The sequence below is a fragment of the Anopheles maculipalpis genome, chromosome X, assembly GCF_943734695.1.
Source record: "Anopheles maculipalpis chromosome X, idAnoMacuDA_375_x, whole genome shotgun sequence".
Taxonomy (NCBI): Eukaryota; Metazoa; Arthropoda; class Insecta; order Diptera; family Culicidae; genus Anopheles; species Anopheles maculipalpis.
In genome coordinates this window covers 15,798,286-15,815,549 of record NC_064870.1, presented here as the reverse complement: position 1 = coordinate 15,815,549, position 17,264 = coordinate 15,798,286, and the positions used below count along the sequence as shown (strand labels likewise).

General features: G+C 41.1%; 1 protein-coding gene across 1 annotated transcript in view; it reads right to left on the bottom strand.

Moving 5' to 3' along the window:
* The window catches only part of LOC126564566 (uncharacterized), a 107,653-nt gene extending 90,389 nt beyond the window's left edge, over positions 1-17,264 (bottom strand). The window contains exon 1 of the mRNA XM_050221678.1: positions 16,856-17,264. Within this exon, the coding sequence (XP_050077635.1) occupies positions 16,856-17,230 (375 nt within the window). The 5' untranslated portion in view covers positions 17,231-17,264. The remainder of the gene's footprint in view (positions 1-16,855) is intronic.

Below are 17,264 nucleotides of genomic sequence, written 5' to 3'. Positions count from 1 at the left end.
ATTCCCAAACGAATAACTCTTAGTAACGAAACAACGCACAACCGCCACGCAAACACCACCATGCATGATATCAAACGATCAACAGCTCTCTCCCCCCCCCCCCCCCGCTCCCCGCCATTGTGATGATCTCGCGTGATGATCGTGCACAATATTACACTGTGAGCACTTTTATTGCACCTGTGCCAGAAATCAACGCTTGCAAACACCAGAAATCAGGCGACAAAAACACACTAAAGGGCTACCACCGTCGTACGCACAAATGATAAGCGGAACAATTTAACGAATGCGATAATTTCGCGTCCAGCAAGCCACGCAACACCCTTTTCCGAAGGGGTTAATACGGGGTGGGGACGGTTTGCTGGGCGGGGAAAGAAGCGGACGCACACACGAGCGCGCGCGCGCACGTACCTCACGTAGACGCGTATTACTCAACTGACGGTTGACGAGCTTCTGAGCGCGGGTGCCTGCAAACAGCCCAACAACCGAACGGCAACCCAATGCGGCACTCAATTCTCTGCGAATGCGCGCATGCCGCATCTCGAGACTCTCTCTCTCTCTCGCTACGGGCGAACAGGCGAGTTCATGTACCTTGGACAAAAAATAGAGATGGGAACGACGCGCTTTTACTAACGGTTGGTTTATATTTTTTACTAAACACTGAGCACATGTAGGATTTTAAAAATAACATTCCTCAGCAACTTAATTTTATGTTACGGTATCCGATAATATTTTCCATATATTTTTTTTTGCCAGATGACCAATTTCAATACATGCTTTATCGAACACAGATATTCAGAACTAATATTTTGGGTATAAAAGAATCCTTGAAGGTTTATCTTAAAATTAAAGGTTTATTTTATTTAGTTAGCTAGTAAGTTAGTATGTAAGTTATTACTAGTTTAGCCTTGGGTGAACCATAAATATATAAATATTAATATTAATAAATCAGCTACCAATATATGGTACTGACGTAGACCGGTAGTATAGCCTATTTTTATGGCTGAACTAAAGGTAACATAGATGCACCCGAGCTATTTTAAAGAATATTTTGCATGCTCCCTTCAAAGCATTACCACCTCGTAAGTCTCCGCCCTCGAATGACTTGTCGAGAGCTTACGGAGCGGTTCACTGCCACTTTTTTGGTGTGCACCAAGCGTTCAACAGGTTTTATCGCTTTTTTCAATTTTCGTAACATGGTAAACCTCTAAAACATAATTGCCAATTTTATCTTGAGCATTAATTTTATCTATTACGATGCACACAAAGTAGGTATGTGCATTTATTACGCACATTCCTCTTCCTTGCCACTTCAAACTCAAGAGAACTTAGCCGGCCATACGCGTAGCTGCCCAGCAAGTTCATCGTACTGAGAGATGTTCTTTTTAAATTAGCATCTACTGTCACTACCAATAAAAAATACATATACGACAATAATTATGTACATTTGCAATAAGCTAAAACTATATTTAACTATATAGACCTATTATGAATGATTCTTAATTTTTAAACATGATAATTTTTATTATCTTCGCCTTCTCCTTTGGCGCTACAGGCTCGAGAGATCTTAACCCTCTACTATTGGTTTTTTATTAACTTTTTACCCCTATTTGGATAGTCTGTAGCGTCTTGAAACGTTGTATGTTGGAAAATACAACGGCACGTGGAAAACGAATTCTTGATTTGGTTTGATTAAAAAAAATTGTTTTGCACCATATGAAATAAAATTCGTTGTCAAAATATATAGGTGTAGCTTCAGCTATATAAGAAAGTCCCAACCATCACTATCCGTGCGCTGTGGAGTCATCAGAGCGCAAACGATCAAGGAAACAATCGGGAGAACAGTTCGGCACTCACACGCTCGCTACAATGGTTGTACCCCACGCACGCATCGAACAGTACCGGTGTCTCACGAGTGCGTAGTTTCACTCAAATGCGTGTTTCTTTTCCTTGCTTCGGTCGCACAATACCGGAACACAGAGCAGAGACTGAGTCATCGGCTGCGTGTCTGGGCGTGCAATTGCAAGATGCACTGGTAAGCTTAAATCTTGCGCCTGTTGATCTGTCGGTACATTTCTGTCTGGGTACGAAAATGGGATGAGGGCTATAAAACTCGATTGTTTGTGCGTTGAGTGGTTCTGGTACCCATGGTACGGTAAACAAAAAGCTACGGCTGATGTAATTTTATTTATTATCTAATAAATATTTCAACAGCCATGCGTAAAAATCTACATACTTCTTTGAATTGCATCAACATATGTGTAAAATGATTTGCTAACAATGTTAACGAAGTTGTACAAACAGATAAGATTCAACTATTATTATCAGTTTGTCGGCAAATGATATATACCCAAACAATCATGTTATTTCATCACATCTCATTCTACAGCTCTTCGCTGTACGTGTACGTGCAGGTATACTTCTTAAATTTATTTATTTTTTGCAAAAGTGAGCCCTCATTTATTTAAAATATGATCCTCCGGATAACTGGCATTAGCTACCAATTTTCTTTCTACTTTCGCTCAATATCTATTCTCTCGCTCTCGAGCAACGAAACCAATACGACACACGGGGCAGTTAATATTTTCCTTGGTCCCAGAGACAAATTATTGTTCCGTGCTCTAATCGTTTGTTTCTGCTTAATGCCATGACAATAATCATGGCAATTGAGCTGTTGGTAGTGGGTTTTTTGATATTTTTTAAATGTTTGAGTATGACGGCTCTATGCCGTCTAGTCCAAATTGTTTGATATTTTAAAATAATTTTAGGGTATTATTTAGAACAATTTTCTTTGGATTTCTTTCTGCTAGGTGCTAAAACAGTAAATTAGTTTAGATTAAGAAGTTGACAGCATTGGTATACTGTTTTCTGTATGATTTCTGAATGTGTGCAAACATCACTCAGGCTTAGCAGTGATGTGACAAAAAATTCGTTCCAAACCTTTAAGGTTCGTTCTGTTCCTTCAAGGGAGCGATCGAACCTAGGTTCAAACAAAATAATAAAGTAGGTTGTTTGCAGATATATTTTCAACTGGCACTCTAACTTATTTGTTCGTGTATAAAGTGTTTTTACAACGCGCAAAACAGCAAAGCAAATTTTAAATACCTTTAAATTGTCATTTAATATTTGGAGGTTTTGCTCTCTACTCTCTAAGGCAATGACCATCGTGAAGTCAAGACGGATAACTACTGCACGATATACATTGTGACACTTTTAATTTTTCGTTGGAGTAGGTTTAAAATAATCCTATTAGGTTCGATTCGTTAATTTCTGTAAAGAATCGAGTTCCGCTCCGTTCCGAAAAAATAGAAACTTTCCCATCACTACTAGAAATGACTACAATATAAATGCGGTCTTCCATTTTCAACCATAAACTAAAATATGCACTATATTTTAATTTTTTTATTCATGTAGGTCGGCCAGGCTGTATTGCTAGTGTCTACTAATTGACCATTAAATAAATAAATTAAAAACAACAACGATTGTGAAATGTTCAGAGAAATGTGTAAAATTTTGCACAATGTTATAAAGGCTTCAAGGTCTTAAAACCTCCGGCGGCACGGTGGAGTAGGCGACAGCGACACCGGCCGTCAAACGGCAGGACCGGGGTTCAAATCCCTTTCAGGCCGTAGTTATGACTGACTTTGACTGACTATCCAACTACGTGGTCTTGACAAGTCTAATAAGCCATTTCGATGGCCGGCGTCACCAAGGATCGGAAGGTGGTTAAAGCAAGAAGAAGTAGAAGGATATCACCAGAACCGTTTCTAAAGGGGTGCTCCCGAAAGTATAAGCACGATTTCTTCTAACAGACGTTTCTAGCAAACAGATGACGTAAAACAGCTGATTCTTAATACGCTTGATTGTTTACATTCAAAGCTATTAGCTAGTGGATTGAAAATATTTTTTTTTAATAACGTCTGTTGAAATGCGAGGCATTTCCGTCAAAAAAAACGCAAAAACATTGTGCACAACTGGTGCTCGACTCCTAACATTTCGCTAAGTCAATTAGCGAAATCGGAAGGACCGCCATCCGGAATGGAATCCAGCTTCGACGATGCGCCGAAAAGTGGCCGAAATCCTGGTCCTTTCGATCAACAGTTCGACCGGGAAACAGCAAAAGCGTTCAAGCAAAGAAACGAAAATTCCATTTACGATGTGACTCAAAAGTTGGGTACATTAAAAAGTAACATCCAACGTGCCAAGGCAAGATTGAATTTGAAAACGTATTAAAAACATAAGAAACCGAAGCGGAGTTCAAAGCAATGCATTAAATATCGGGCTCGGAAGCTGTACGACATGCTGCTGTGTCGCCAATCCTCATGCATCGTGATGGATGATGAGTCGAACGTAAATTTTGACTACAAAACTCAAGCTAGGATGTCGAAGAAGTCGAAAAAGCTATGTTTCTCGCAAAATTCGGAAAAAATCGACGGTGTGGCAAGCCATTTGCGAATACAGGATGATGTCCGAACCGTTTGCGACAACGGCTTTCGACGTTTGCTGTTCATGAAAACATGCTCGTCTAGTGTTGTTTTGGCCGGATTTCGCCTCTGTTCACTATGCCAAAGACACGATCGCATGAAGAACATGAGGCACGGTACGTGCCGAAAGAAATGAATCTTCCGAACTACCCTGAATCCAGACCGATTAAGTTATTTTGGGAGCTAACCAAAGCACACTTGAGAAAGCATTTTAAAGCTGCGGAGTACATCGACAGTTTTAAAAAAACACTGGAAGAAAGTGTCAAAAATCGTTCGGGACAAATCTGTGCTGGACCTGATGGGAAGCGTCAGATCAAAAGTGCGATCATTAGCAAACGTTTGATTTTTTTTTTGCTAAAGAGTAATATAGGGTTACTACAAGTTGCATGCAATGCACTCATACATGCAAGCTTCACAGTCGTGTGTGAACATGGCTGAGTAGGACTAATTGAAAATATTAAAACTATTGGTTTATAAAATCCAAAAAATCTTATTTCAACTTGTTTTAATATAGTTTTAGTAAGAAAATAAACTTTATACATAAATCATGTTTAGTTAATAATTCATCCTACCGGCCTACGCCTAATGGTCACAATATACCGTATTTTTCACACAAACTTGTATGATATGAATCCCGTATCCCGTAACTTGTGGACCTCTTATTTATTACTCTTTAGCCCAGGTCTTTCTTTTTGTCTAATTTCTTAATCGTGCTCATACTTTCGGGGGCAGCCTTTAAAGCCAGATACGTGATATAAATATAGTGAAGAACAGCAAAATAGTACCACTTTAATATTTATTTTATATTTATATATTTATTATTAAGTGGAGCCTCTTTAGTATAAATTTTTTAAAAACAAAAAAAAAACTCCTAGATGACGACTCATTGCCGTATGGTCAGCCAATATTCAAACTATTGTTTTCGATAATGTGTTTAGCCATAACACATTCGCCATCTACATCTTTACTTTCCATATCGATTTTTTTATCGTTCAAAAATGAGCAAATTATTGCGTGACAATTAAAATCGTTATACAGTCTGCAAATTACCATTCTCAAACGTTGACGTTTCGAAATTTTAAATTTATAATTTATTGAATGGATGGTTTATGGATGGCCGTATTGCTGTTGATTTTTTAGTTCGATTTATGAATTGATGAATTATGAGTTTGTGATTTATGAACTTATTTTCCTGTAAAATGGGTTTTACGATACATATTTTCATAAGAATGTCAGAAATCAACTAAAAACCTATTGATTCAAACAATACGGCGACGTGTAGTCATACTTAATGTAATAAAATCCTATTTATTTATTTTTTTTTTTTGTTTCGAGAAGGACGGCCCGGTTTTGCTAAGAACCTATTTATGAATTAATAAAAAAAATCAAATCAAAATTACCCAAAAAAACTAAGCCGATTATTTGACAACACAAGTTTATGTTTGCATTTTTTTTTTAATTTGGCGCACTCATTCAATTGTCCGTCACTGTAAGTCCACTGAACCACCAAAAATTCAGCATGACCTAGCAACGTTGGTTACATGAAAAAGATAAAAATAAGATAGAAATGATATATAAAAAAAAGATAGAAAAATAAGATAGAAAAGCTTTAATAAATAATAATATTTATAATGACAAAAAAATAAATTATACTGACCTAAACGATAGTGACCCACAAGGATTATACTTCTAAATAAAACTACATGAAAACCCGTGCAGTACACGGGTGCAGTGTTTAGAATGCCGCTTATCGCTTGCCTAATTTGAACACGTAGTTCTATTTGCTCGTCGTTAATACATTCGTGCACGGTTAGCACATAGCAACCGGACTGCACCGGAAAGAGAAATTCATTCGCAAGGACCATTTCGCGTATCAAGGATTGCTAATCCTTGACCATCTTTGCCATATGATACGGTTGTATAAAAATGCGTTGGGAAAATGATTTCATTGCTCCTTCTCGCTTGTTTCGCTTATTTTTTCTTCGCGACCACTCCCACTCTTCACGGTCAAACTTAGCAACATTAGGTACAAACAAAAACGCAAAACCTGTGCAATGAGTATTGGAGGTTGTTGTGTACGTTGTGCGCAGAGGCACATCGCCGTCAGTTCACAAATTGCACTTGATCCATCCAAGCATTGATCATTGGTAACGCATTAAAACCAACCACTCGCTACCGACGCAAACCATGGTGCGGAGAGTGGGGCAAGCTTAAGCCTTCTTACTGCATGATTGCCTAAAACGGTGCAGCGATCAGTGATTGTGCAATGCGATCCTAGCGCACCTATCTATCCGACCGCCGGTGATGGAACACAGTGAGGAAAGCAACCGTTAATGTTGTCGGAAAACTGCGTGAAAAATTAGCTACCGATTGGAGAGCATAGGCCGTTCGGTTCGGTGTGATGTGGGGTGCGTTGATGGGGACGAAGCATAAACCCTAATAACCCTACGCATTACCAATAAGGTACCGCAGTAAATCCTTATTCCACACACACGCACACACAAGAGAGAAAGAGAAGGAAAGAGAGAAACAAACGTTGCGTAGCCGTGCTCGATCGGTGTAAAGCGATTAACATGAAGCAACGACGAAAACCTCAAATTAACATCTAAACATTAGAAAACGAAACAATCGAACAACAACAAATCGTGGTCGTGGGGGCCGCATCATCAAGCAATGTTCGACAAACTTGCCAACTGTTCTGCAACACCTACCAACGCCACTGTGGTACGATTGGAGAGAGTTTAACCCTGAACTCCCGTTCGGTTTAACAGAATACACACGGTTATATGAAACATTGTGTGGTTTTGAAGGTAAGCGAAAAATGATTCAATATATACAATCTGCCTTAAAGTTCCCTTTTTTTACATGTTCATATTAATTTTACTTTAAACACAGTGATTTCAGACCAGTTAATGGCGGACTGTGTCACAAAATAACACTTTTTTGCCATAACATAACCCAATTGTGTACTACGGAGCCTAAAATCTACACGCAACATGTCCCTAGAAGTGATGACCGGAGTGATGCCGCTCAAACTACGTTTTGAAATGCTGTCGCTTCGCCTTCTAGTCCGTTATTTAGTATCGAGTCCCTTTGAAGCGCTTCTAGAGACAGGTTCAAAGAGCAAAATCCTCAAGAATTATGAAGATTTTGTTGCCCTACAAGTGCATCCTAGCGCTCCACAGGCATTAAATCGTGCTTTCCTTCCTAAGAACTACAGCTCCCTTTTAACAACAGATTCCTCGATGCGCGAGGAAATTAAGACCATACCTAATGATCTTCGCCCGAGGGTAGTTCCGGGTATTTTCATGAACGAGTATGGTCATTTAGACCAAATAAGCCAGTACTACACTGATGGCTTATCCTCTGAGGAGGGCACTGGCTTCGGTGTTTTAGCGAGTCCACCGAAACATTTTTTAAATTGAGGCAGTCATGTAGTGTTTACACCGCAGAGCTAGCCGCAATCCTTTACGCACTATTGATGACAGTGATCCAATAGTGGCAGTCAGTTTGTCACGATTAGAAGGAATTAATTTCTCAGTTCCAATAGAGGAAAGAATCACCATAAATGAAGTCCGAATGTCCATTAACCATCAAATAATATGAAGACTCCCGGGTTCGATGGGATCTTCAAAATATTGATCAAGCATCTACAGGCCAAGGCACTCTGTCTATCAACAAATCTGTTCAACAGACGTTTTGATTTAGGCTATTTTCCCAGCTCATGAAATTGTACAAAGGTTGTGCCTGTTTTCAAACCCAGGAAAGATTCCACACCCCCAATAAGCTTTCGCCCTATTAGCTTGCTCCTCTCTCTGGGCAAACTCTTTGAGAAAATAGTTCTAATCCGTCTACAAAAGTGGGTGACAGGACTCAATATCCTACGACCTGTGCAATTTGGCTTCCGTTCTGGTCATTCCACTCCATTTCACCAACTTCTAAGACTCAGAAGTTGTGTCGGGCAAAACAAGATGGAATCAAAGTCCACTGCTCTTGTTTTGCTAGATGTTGAAAACGCTGTCGACACTGTTCGGCACGATAGACTCTTATATAAGATGGCGGAATTCAATTTCCCAACTTATATTCTCAAAATCATCAGGAGCTACCTTACATAGAGAACATTCAGGGTTACTTTGCTCTCTGGTCTCTCCAACTCAACCAGTGCCCCAGCGGGCGTCCCCCAGGGAAGTCTTCTGGCTCCGCTGTTGTACAATCTGTACACGACAGATATCCCACCTCTACCCTGCGATGGCCTGCTGTTCCTGTTTGCAGACGACACTGCCATTACGGTTAGAGGTTAGAGATTACTAGTGGAGCTGAGAAGCAGATTGCAGCGGTGTCTTGATGTTCTTCTAAGGTATGCCGCTGACTGGAAAATTGTGATAAATTCTTCAAAAACACACACAATAATTTTTCCCCATCGTTTAAAAAGAAGCCTTACTTCACCTTTGATTTCGGGAGTAAAAATACATGGAACAAATATGCCGTGGGGAACGTCCATTAGATATCTAGGTATTACGATAGATTACAAAATGCTGTTCAGAGGTCATATTGAAACCATCCTCGAAAAAGGGCATTTCGTTTTTGAATGTTTTCTACTCATTGATCTGCCGTAGGTCCCCGCTATCAGTGCCAAATAAAATAACAATTTTCAAGGTAACTATCTTGCCGGCAGGAACGTATTCGGCACCAGTTTGGAACTCATGTGCGAGGACTCACCTCTGCAGACTCCAGGTCATGCTGAACAAAACATTATCAGCAAAATTTCGGGATCGTTGTAGGAATTCTCCTTTCGCGCTTATCCATAGCCTCCACCCATAGCCTTATCCACAGGCGCAATAGCAATAGTTTAGATAGTATATAATAGGGCTAGTTTAATGGATTAGGATAGTTAATAAGTAAGTAGCATTAGTAATAGTAGAGAATAATGTATAAAAAAAGAACCTGCTGGTAACGCATCATCAAAGTCCATGCTCAACATGAGACCTCATATTCACGTCAATAAGGCAAAATTTGAGCATACTGTCAAACGAAATCGTTGGACCCTTATTGTGTATGGATTATGCTCCGAATTCTAAATCATATAAACTTTATACACATATATATGATAGCAGCGAGACCTTCGGACCAATACTTCATCTTCACTGAGAGCCTTAGTGCTATTGAAGCGCTGAGATCCCCGAAGGCTGTTAAGAGTCAGGATTTCCTTACCATTGTGGAATTCCCGGCAATGAGAAGGCAGACTCAGCCCAGGAGTTCCTTCGTTTCTACACAGCAAATTTTGCTGTCTCGCTGGCAGATCATGTGGGAGGCGGATGAACTCGGGCGTTTCCCTGCGCAAGTGTCCCTGCGGCCTTAGTTCGATGGGCTCTATGTAGTGTTTTTTGTAGTGTCATGGGTGATTAGTTGACGGCTCAACAGTACTCGAGGACGGTTGCAACTCTACCGTAAATAGGAGGAAGGTATATTTCACAGTACAGTGTTCTCTACTCCAGTCCAGCCTTGGCCCAACAAGTTTGGCTGCATTGGCGTTGGGTTGAGGTTGTTCGGCGGGTTTATTCTCGAGTCGCTCTAGGTGCTGCGGGATACAACTTGTCGATCACTCTAAGATTGGACACTGGCCAAAGCGAGTTTGGAATTGCACTGCAGGACTGCACCGGAAAACAGTACGCCGACAAATCGTTGTTTGTGCTGTTCTAGACCCGCATACAGTCTAGACCCGCATATCATAGGGTTTTCAAAATAATAGCCACAACGCACCACAATAGCCTAACTGATAGCACTCAACTCTTATCGATAAGAAAACCGCAACAAAACTATCGGATCACCAAATACATCTACCAAAAACAACCAAAATAGACCAAGACATCAACCACCCACTCAACACCCACCCACAACCGAGCATGCCTGGGATAAGGCAAAAAAAACATGCCGCGGTCATCTTTTTTATAAAAACGGTCAATAAAGGCGTGTTGACAATACGGCACATGTCGTTATACTTAAAATAAATAAATTAAATAAATATCGAATTGTACATCTCTCTTGAAAAACAATTAAAAACCACAAGAACAAAAGCTTAGTTTCCATTCGAAACGTTAACCAGACTAAGTATAAAAATTTCCGTTCACTAGAACTCAGCCGGCTATGGGATCGACTTCGCCAATAGACAACTGCGCCATCAAACTTCCTAATCACACCTCCATCTTTTCCGCCGAAACAATAGCCTCCAACGAAGGACTACAGACTGATCGACCAAACGTCATCTTCATCGACAGTGTTAGTGTTCTGGGCGCCCTGGAGCACAGCACCTCCTTAGACCCGCATATTCAGCTCCTAGACTCCATACCTGCGTTCCCGACAATCGTTTTCTGCTGGATTTCGGGTCATTTCGGAATCAACGGAAACGAGAAAGCTGGCCATCTGGCCAACAGAGGTCGTCAAGCAGAAGTGTATAAAAAACTCTTTCCCGCCGAGATGCCATCCGCTTAACCAACACCGTAATATCTTTGGAACTGGAACACCACCTGGCACAATCTAGACTTCAGCAACAAACACCGCTTCATGGGAAGATACTCGAATCATCACCGGGGCCTATCCCGCCTTCGAGTAGGATATACACGACTGACCCATTCCTACATCCTCAGCAAGTCCAGTCCTCCACTCTGCTTCTGTGGCGTTGACATCCTAACCGATAGCCTTGAATACACGACCCAATGCCCAATACCCAATACCCAATTGCCCTGTGAAGACTGACGCCACTACCACTCGGCTACTCTACAACCTTAAAAGGACTTCGCCTGCCATCACTGGCTTTGGCTGACATTGTTTTCTCGTAGGTGGATAGTCAGGTGGATAGGTGGAAAGAGTTCTACCGCCCAAAGAATATCATTTTTCACAACTTTCCACGTGTACCAGACTGCTTTGAAGAACTCAAATCTTTGTATGGCGATGTAGCACCACCTTAGAGCACTGTTACAAGCTGGTATAATGTATTTAATCGTGGCCGACGCTCGCACAATGACGAATGACGTTCGAGATCTAATTGTACGAGATCGTCATGTGACATACCGTCAGATAGAGGCATCTTTGGACATTTCTTCCACCAGCATAAACACACCTGGCCGTAAAACAAAATTGCTGTCGTTGGATTCCGCATTCGCTCAAAAAAGGTTCGTGTCCATTGGTGCTAAGAAATGTTGAAAAAATACGATCATGGTGCTTCAAAAGAAGTTTATAAGATCGTCACATGGATCCACGCGTATGAGCCCGAAACAAAACAACAATCGACCGTGTGCGTCTTCAACCTCGAGCAAAAATCAAACGAAAGTTATCACTTCGAAAGTAATAGTCGCCTGTTTCTTCGGCAGAACTGGTCAAGTGGCAACTGTTCCGCTTGCGGGACGTAGGACGATCAATTCTGAATGATACGCCACAATTTTGTTTGCCAGAATTCTTCGGAGAAAGTCGAAAAACGAACAACAGAAGACGGATCTTTCTTCACCCTAACAATGTGAGCTCTCTCATAGCATCGCAAACCATTGCTTATTTGATCGGTCAAAACGTCGAAATGATTGTTCATCCGCCTTATAGTCCTGATTTAGCACCCAATGACTTCTTTTCATTTGCGCACATCAAGAAAAGAATGCGTGGTCAACGATTTTTGTCCCCAGAAGATGCGGTTGAAGCGTACAAACACCACGTTTTGGATGTATCCGAGTGAAAAAAATCATGCTGAAGAACACTTTGGAAAAGAATAAAACAATTTTGGATGATAAATAAGGGCATTTTCATTATTAGGCCAGAAATATAAATAGCAGCCTGCGTACGTCACCATGTTTTCAACTATTTTCTTCTTCTTGGCTTTGATTTGGGTTTTGAACCCGGTAACCGTCCGTTGTACATCCGTTCCAAGATTATTATATTTAAAACAACTGCCAGTGAACCATTCCAAAGTCACCTCCAAGTTTAGCCTTATCCATTGGCATTCGCTTGAATCGAAGCAAAATATCGTTAACTCGATAGCCTCCAGACAGAGACAAACCGGAAGGCAAACGGTTTCTCTCGTAACGTGTAAAGGGTCAGTCATTTGATACACTCAAAAACGGGAGCGATGTATAAATCAACCGTACAATACAACTGCGCGGTAAAAACTACACGAGACACTTTGTATCTCAACGCCTCAAACCCAGCATTATTACGGGTGTGTAATCCTTGCCATTGCAAATCCAACACGGCTCACCACGGACCCCCGCCAACCATGGCGTACCGCGGCGAACGGCCGCAACCAATGGGTAGGTCACCCTCCCATACCAGTGGCAAACCATTTCACACCCCGCAGTAGTCCACTTCTCAGTGTGTCTGCATTGAAATCCAATTAAAATAACCGAATCGTTGCGCCGTACCGTACTGTGCGGTACGTACAAGCTATCGATTGGGCGACAGCTACTGTACAATCCACGATGTACCGTGCAATCTGCCAAGACGCAACCCGCACAATCGGCTCACAGGCTGATAGATTGACGAGGGACGCGAACCATGGGACGAAATGCATAACAAGCAAAAGGAAGAATCAAAGAAAAAATTTCCGCAATAACAGCTGCGTTGCACCATCGAATGATGTCCATCATTACAAACGCCCCACTCTCTCTATCTCTACCGCCAAAACTAATGTGTGGTCTAATTAATGTTATACCTGTGCAAAAGAAAAACGCAAAAAACGCACACAACGAACGAAAGAAGTGATAGTAGAAGCGCTGGGTGAGGTACACAATGAAGAAGGGCAAATAATTACAAATAAATAAAATATAAAATTTGCAGCTAGCGTACACTGTGTCAAAAAATTTCCAGTACAGTGTAGGCCAAGCCAGAAAAAGAATCATTTGATTAAAAAAAATATTATTATTATTTTCACGCTTCATTCAGTGCTAAATACAGTTCTTTTTGTAAGTGTAAGTGCTTGTAATGCAACATAAAGTTCATCCAATATTTAGAAGAAGAAAAGTTTTTTTTAAGACCAGCCTGGCCGTATTGCTTGATTTATTAATACCACGTAGTGAGGATAGTCAGTCCTTCACTACGCAGGGGACGGTCCGGATGGGATTTGTCCTCCCTGTAAGGACAAAAAATTGTCCTTACAGGGAGCCTCGATTCAAATATTTGTTAGGAAAATAATGCAACAATGGCAAAAGTGACACTAATAGGCTTTGCTAAGTGTTTTCTTCAAAAAACAAATAAAAAAAAGTTTTTTTTTGTAATTTAAATGTTTTCTAAAGAAAAATGACCGTTTCACACATCCAAACCCCAAAGTTGTTCAAAATTGCAAAGGTAATAAATTGCTGGCTACTGCTCGCCTAAGAGGCCACAAAGTTAAGCTCACAAAACTTCGAAAACACATTATCCTACGGGAAATTATGCAAAATCCTAAGTTTAGACACCCCTAAACTTGTGGACAGCCTGACATTGTACACAAATATCAAAGGCCGCCCGCAAACAGAATGTAAATCACGTCCAAATTGTAGGTACATGTACAGAATGAAGGATATATATATATATAGGCTACTCTGCACGAAAGAAGCCGGCCCTAAACTTCTCGATCGAATCGGACGAGTTTCGGCAGATGGTCATAATCACTGACGAAAGCAAATTTAATATTTTGACTTTAATATTATAACTTGCTAGCAAGTGCTGTAAAACTTTGCCATGGATGAAATTTTCAGCTTGTCCAAGACAATGATCCGAAGCATAATTCTAATTCACCCGCAATCTCCGGAATGTCAATTCTATTCAAAAATTTGTAGCATCATTTTGAGCGAAAAATTCGAATACTCCAGATCCAGAATAAAAACCAGCTGGACAGGGTTTCTCATATAAGAACGGAAGAAAATTCTTCTTGTTACTTAAAGTGGATTAACAAAGGGACTTGCTCGATGAAAATGCGATGCAGAGCGTAATTGCAACCAAAGGGTGACATAAACTTGGGATATTAACTTGACCAATCGGTTTCGTTTAACCGTGGTTAATGTCGTGTTACGGAAATTTTTTTGACGTCCATGTTGGAGAAAATTCTTGATAACTCATTTTCATGAATAAAATTATAAATTATTACATTGTTCTTTCATAAAATAATGCTCGCTTAATGATATGTATACATTGTACTACTTTGTGAAATAAATATGACATTTGTTTTGAATGATTGAATATGTTTTAACAATTATTTGTTAACCCTGCCTTTGTTGTACAGACAATTTTTTGGCACAGTGTACGATGCAACGCTAAGTGCGGGTTTCCACTTATCGAGCTCCCATAGTGGGTACCGAACTTGCCGAGAGTCGAACTATGTTTTTTTTTTGTTTTCTTTTGTTACGTTTTCTAACATATAATTTATTTACTTACATTTTATCACCAAAAAACTCGATGAATTGTCAAGGTCGATAGCTCAGTTTTCCACCAGTTGAGAGAAGTAAACAGAGTTCGACAGCCAACAGCTCGACAAGTTGGTGCCCGACCTAAAACTACTGAAGCTCGACCCTGTCTAATCGATCGATTTAAATGTACCGAACTAAGGAGGGTAGTAATGCAGCAAAATGCATTGCGCCTTATGTGACTTTGTGAATTGTGTGAAACTAGAAACCAGCATACGAGGCATATTTTGTCACGGTAAAGACGATATCGATTCCGATAAGATTGTGCAGAAGAAGACAAAGGATATATAACTCCCCCTCTCCCCACACTTCCATCTTCCCATCAATTGGAAAAGGATGCACTGCCCTGCATAAAGCCCTTTCCCATAGTACGGGGTTTGGGTTTGCTTTACCGCTACTGGATTTAGAGATTATCGAAACCATCTAAGTGATAATGCGAGTAATGCTACGTTCCGACACCGGCGTCTTATAGTTCGGGCAACCCATTTTATTATGGTTCATCCTTGTTTCCACTTGGTAGAAAATAAATTAAGCAAACCAAAAAAAAAACAACAAATACTGGCGAAAGAGCATTCCGAATAGCAAATGCAAAGTGCTAAAATGAAACAAAAACAATCTGTCCAGGGTTTCAAGCCCATGTCAGCCACGCTGTTTAAATTAATAACAAAATTTCCAATTATTTTAGAACATCTTCGGATTCAACACTTCTTCTAGACCTTGACGATGGCTAAGTTTATCATACAAAGGTAAGTTCTTGGATTAGATTTTTTATACTGAGCGCTTAACAATTCAAGCGCCTTGAGAAATTAATCTTCCTCTTGGCTGGAAGACCATCTAGGTTACGCCCGGCTATCGAATGGCCTCACTACGGGGAAATGGTCCGGATGAGATTTGAACTCCGGTCCTGTCGTTTGAAGACCGGTGCCGCTGTCGCTTATATAACCGACCCGGTTGTGCCTTATTAAGCTTAAATTAAGCGTAAATGTTGAATGGCGAACCGTTCCAATCGAATCCAAGCAATTGCAAAAATGCAATTGCAAGTTATTTTATCAATTGAAACAGCGCTTCTTCTGATCTAATGTGTGTTTATTCTAATGCTTGTCCGGTAAAACACATAAGAAGGCCTTCTAGAATATTTTGTGCGTAGCACTGTGAGATGTAATGTTTATTTAAAAGGCCACGCGCCACAATAAATTTCAAACTGTCAACAGAAAATCAAAATCGATGCGAAACTGTCAAAATGTAAAATTAAGATTTCAGCTTTTCCTTTTCAAAAAAACGAAACGAAAATTTTGCAAACACGCATGAGAACCGGAAATAATAATTTTTAAATCTCTTGTGGCTCTCGCTTTCGGTGTGGTCAAATCGTTCGATGGCAACGCCGTTCCATCGAAATTTTTGCTGGTAAACCCTGCAATCTTAGTAACAAGTTACACATACTAGCTCGGAATAGCTCATGCGGTCCATCCAATCGACGATGTGGATCGAAATGCTTTAAAGGTTTTTTTTTTTGCAGCATTACGGAAAGATGATAAACTTGGGTGCGATAATCGGGTTACAATCTTTCCCAAAACCACAGCCGAAGGTTGCGGTCGATATTGTCGGTGGGTGACAACAACGGTGACGATGACAACGAAACACCTTACCATCGGAGACTTGCCAACCTCTCGCAATTATTCATTTTGGATTAACGAACTTCTAGGTCGAGCTGGCCATCGAATGGCTTACTAGACTTGCTGATAACTTGAATAATCAGTCCACACTACAGGGGAACGATCCGGTTGGGATTTGAACTCCGGTCCTGCCGTATGAAGACGGGCGAAATTCATCTATTCCATTCCGAATTTTGTGTTTTGTGCACCCCCACCCCGTGCTGTATAAGCAAGGGTTGTGGCAATGGAAATGGATAGGGTAGGATATGATCGCTTGATGCCGGAACAAACCGGTACTTACCTTGCTCAGATAAAGCGGAAGTGATGTGCAGGCGCGCTTGGGCTCATGCTTGTTGATTGTGGCCGGCAAATGTTGGTGGTACCGCGTGAACGCATTCGGATATCGGAACAGTTGCAACCGGTGTTGAGAAACGGGCAGAGGCTGCGCAAATGCACCAGCTGTGGTGACGACCACCGCCTCCGGTGTCGGCGCCAACACCGCCCGTTCCGTCCCTTCCGATCGTTCCAGCCGATGGCGGGAATGCGGGGCAACAACGGTCGAGATGGACGAATCGGACGGTCCGACCGGTGGCACCAGCGGCGGGGTCGAGTATGGTACGGAGTCAAGCGATTGCTCCTGGGGTACGAGCGTCCGGTCGAACTCGTTATCGGACATGGTTCCTCCGTGGTGGCTCTACTGGCTGGTGACA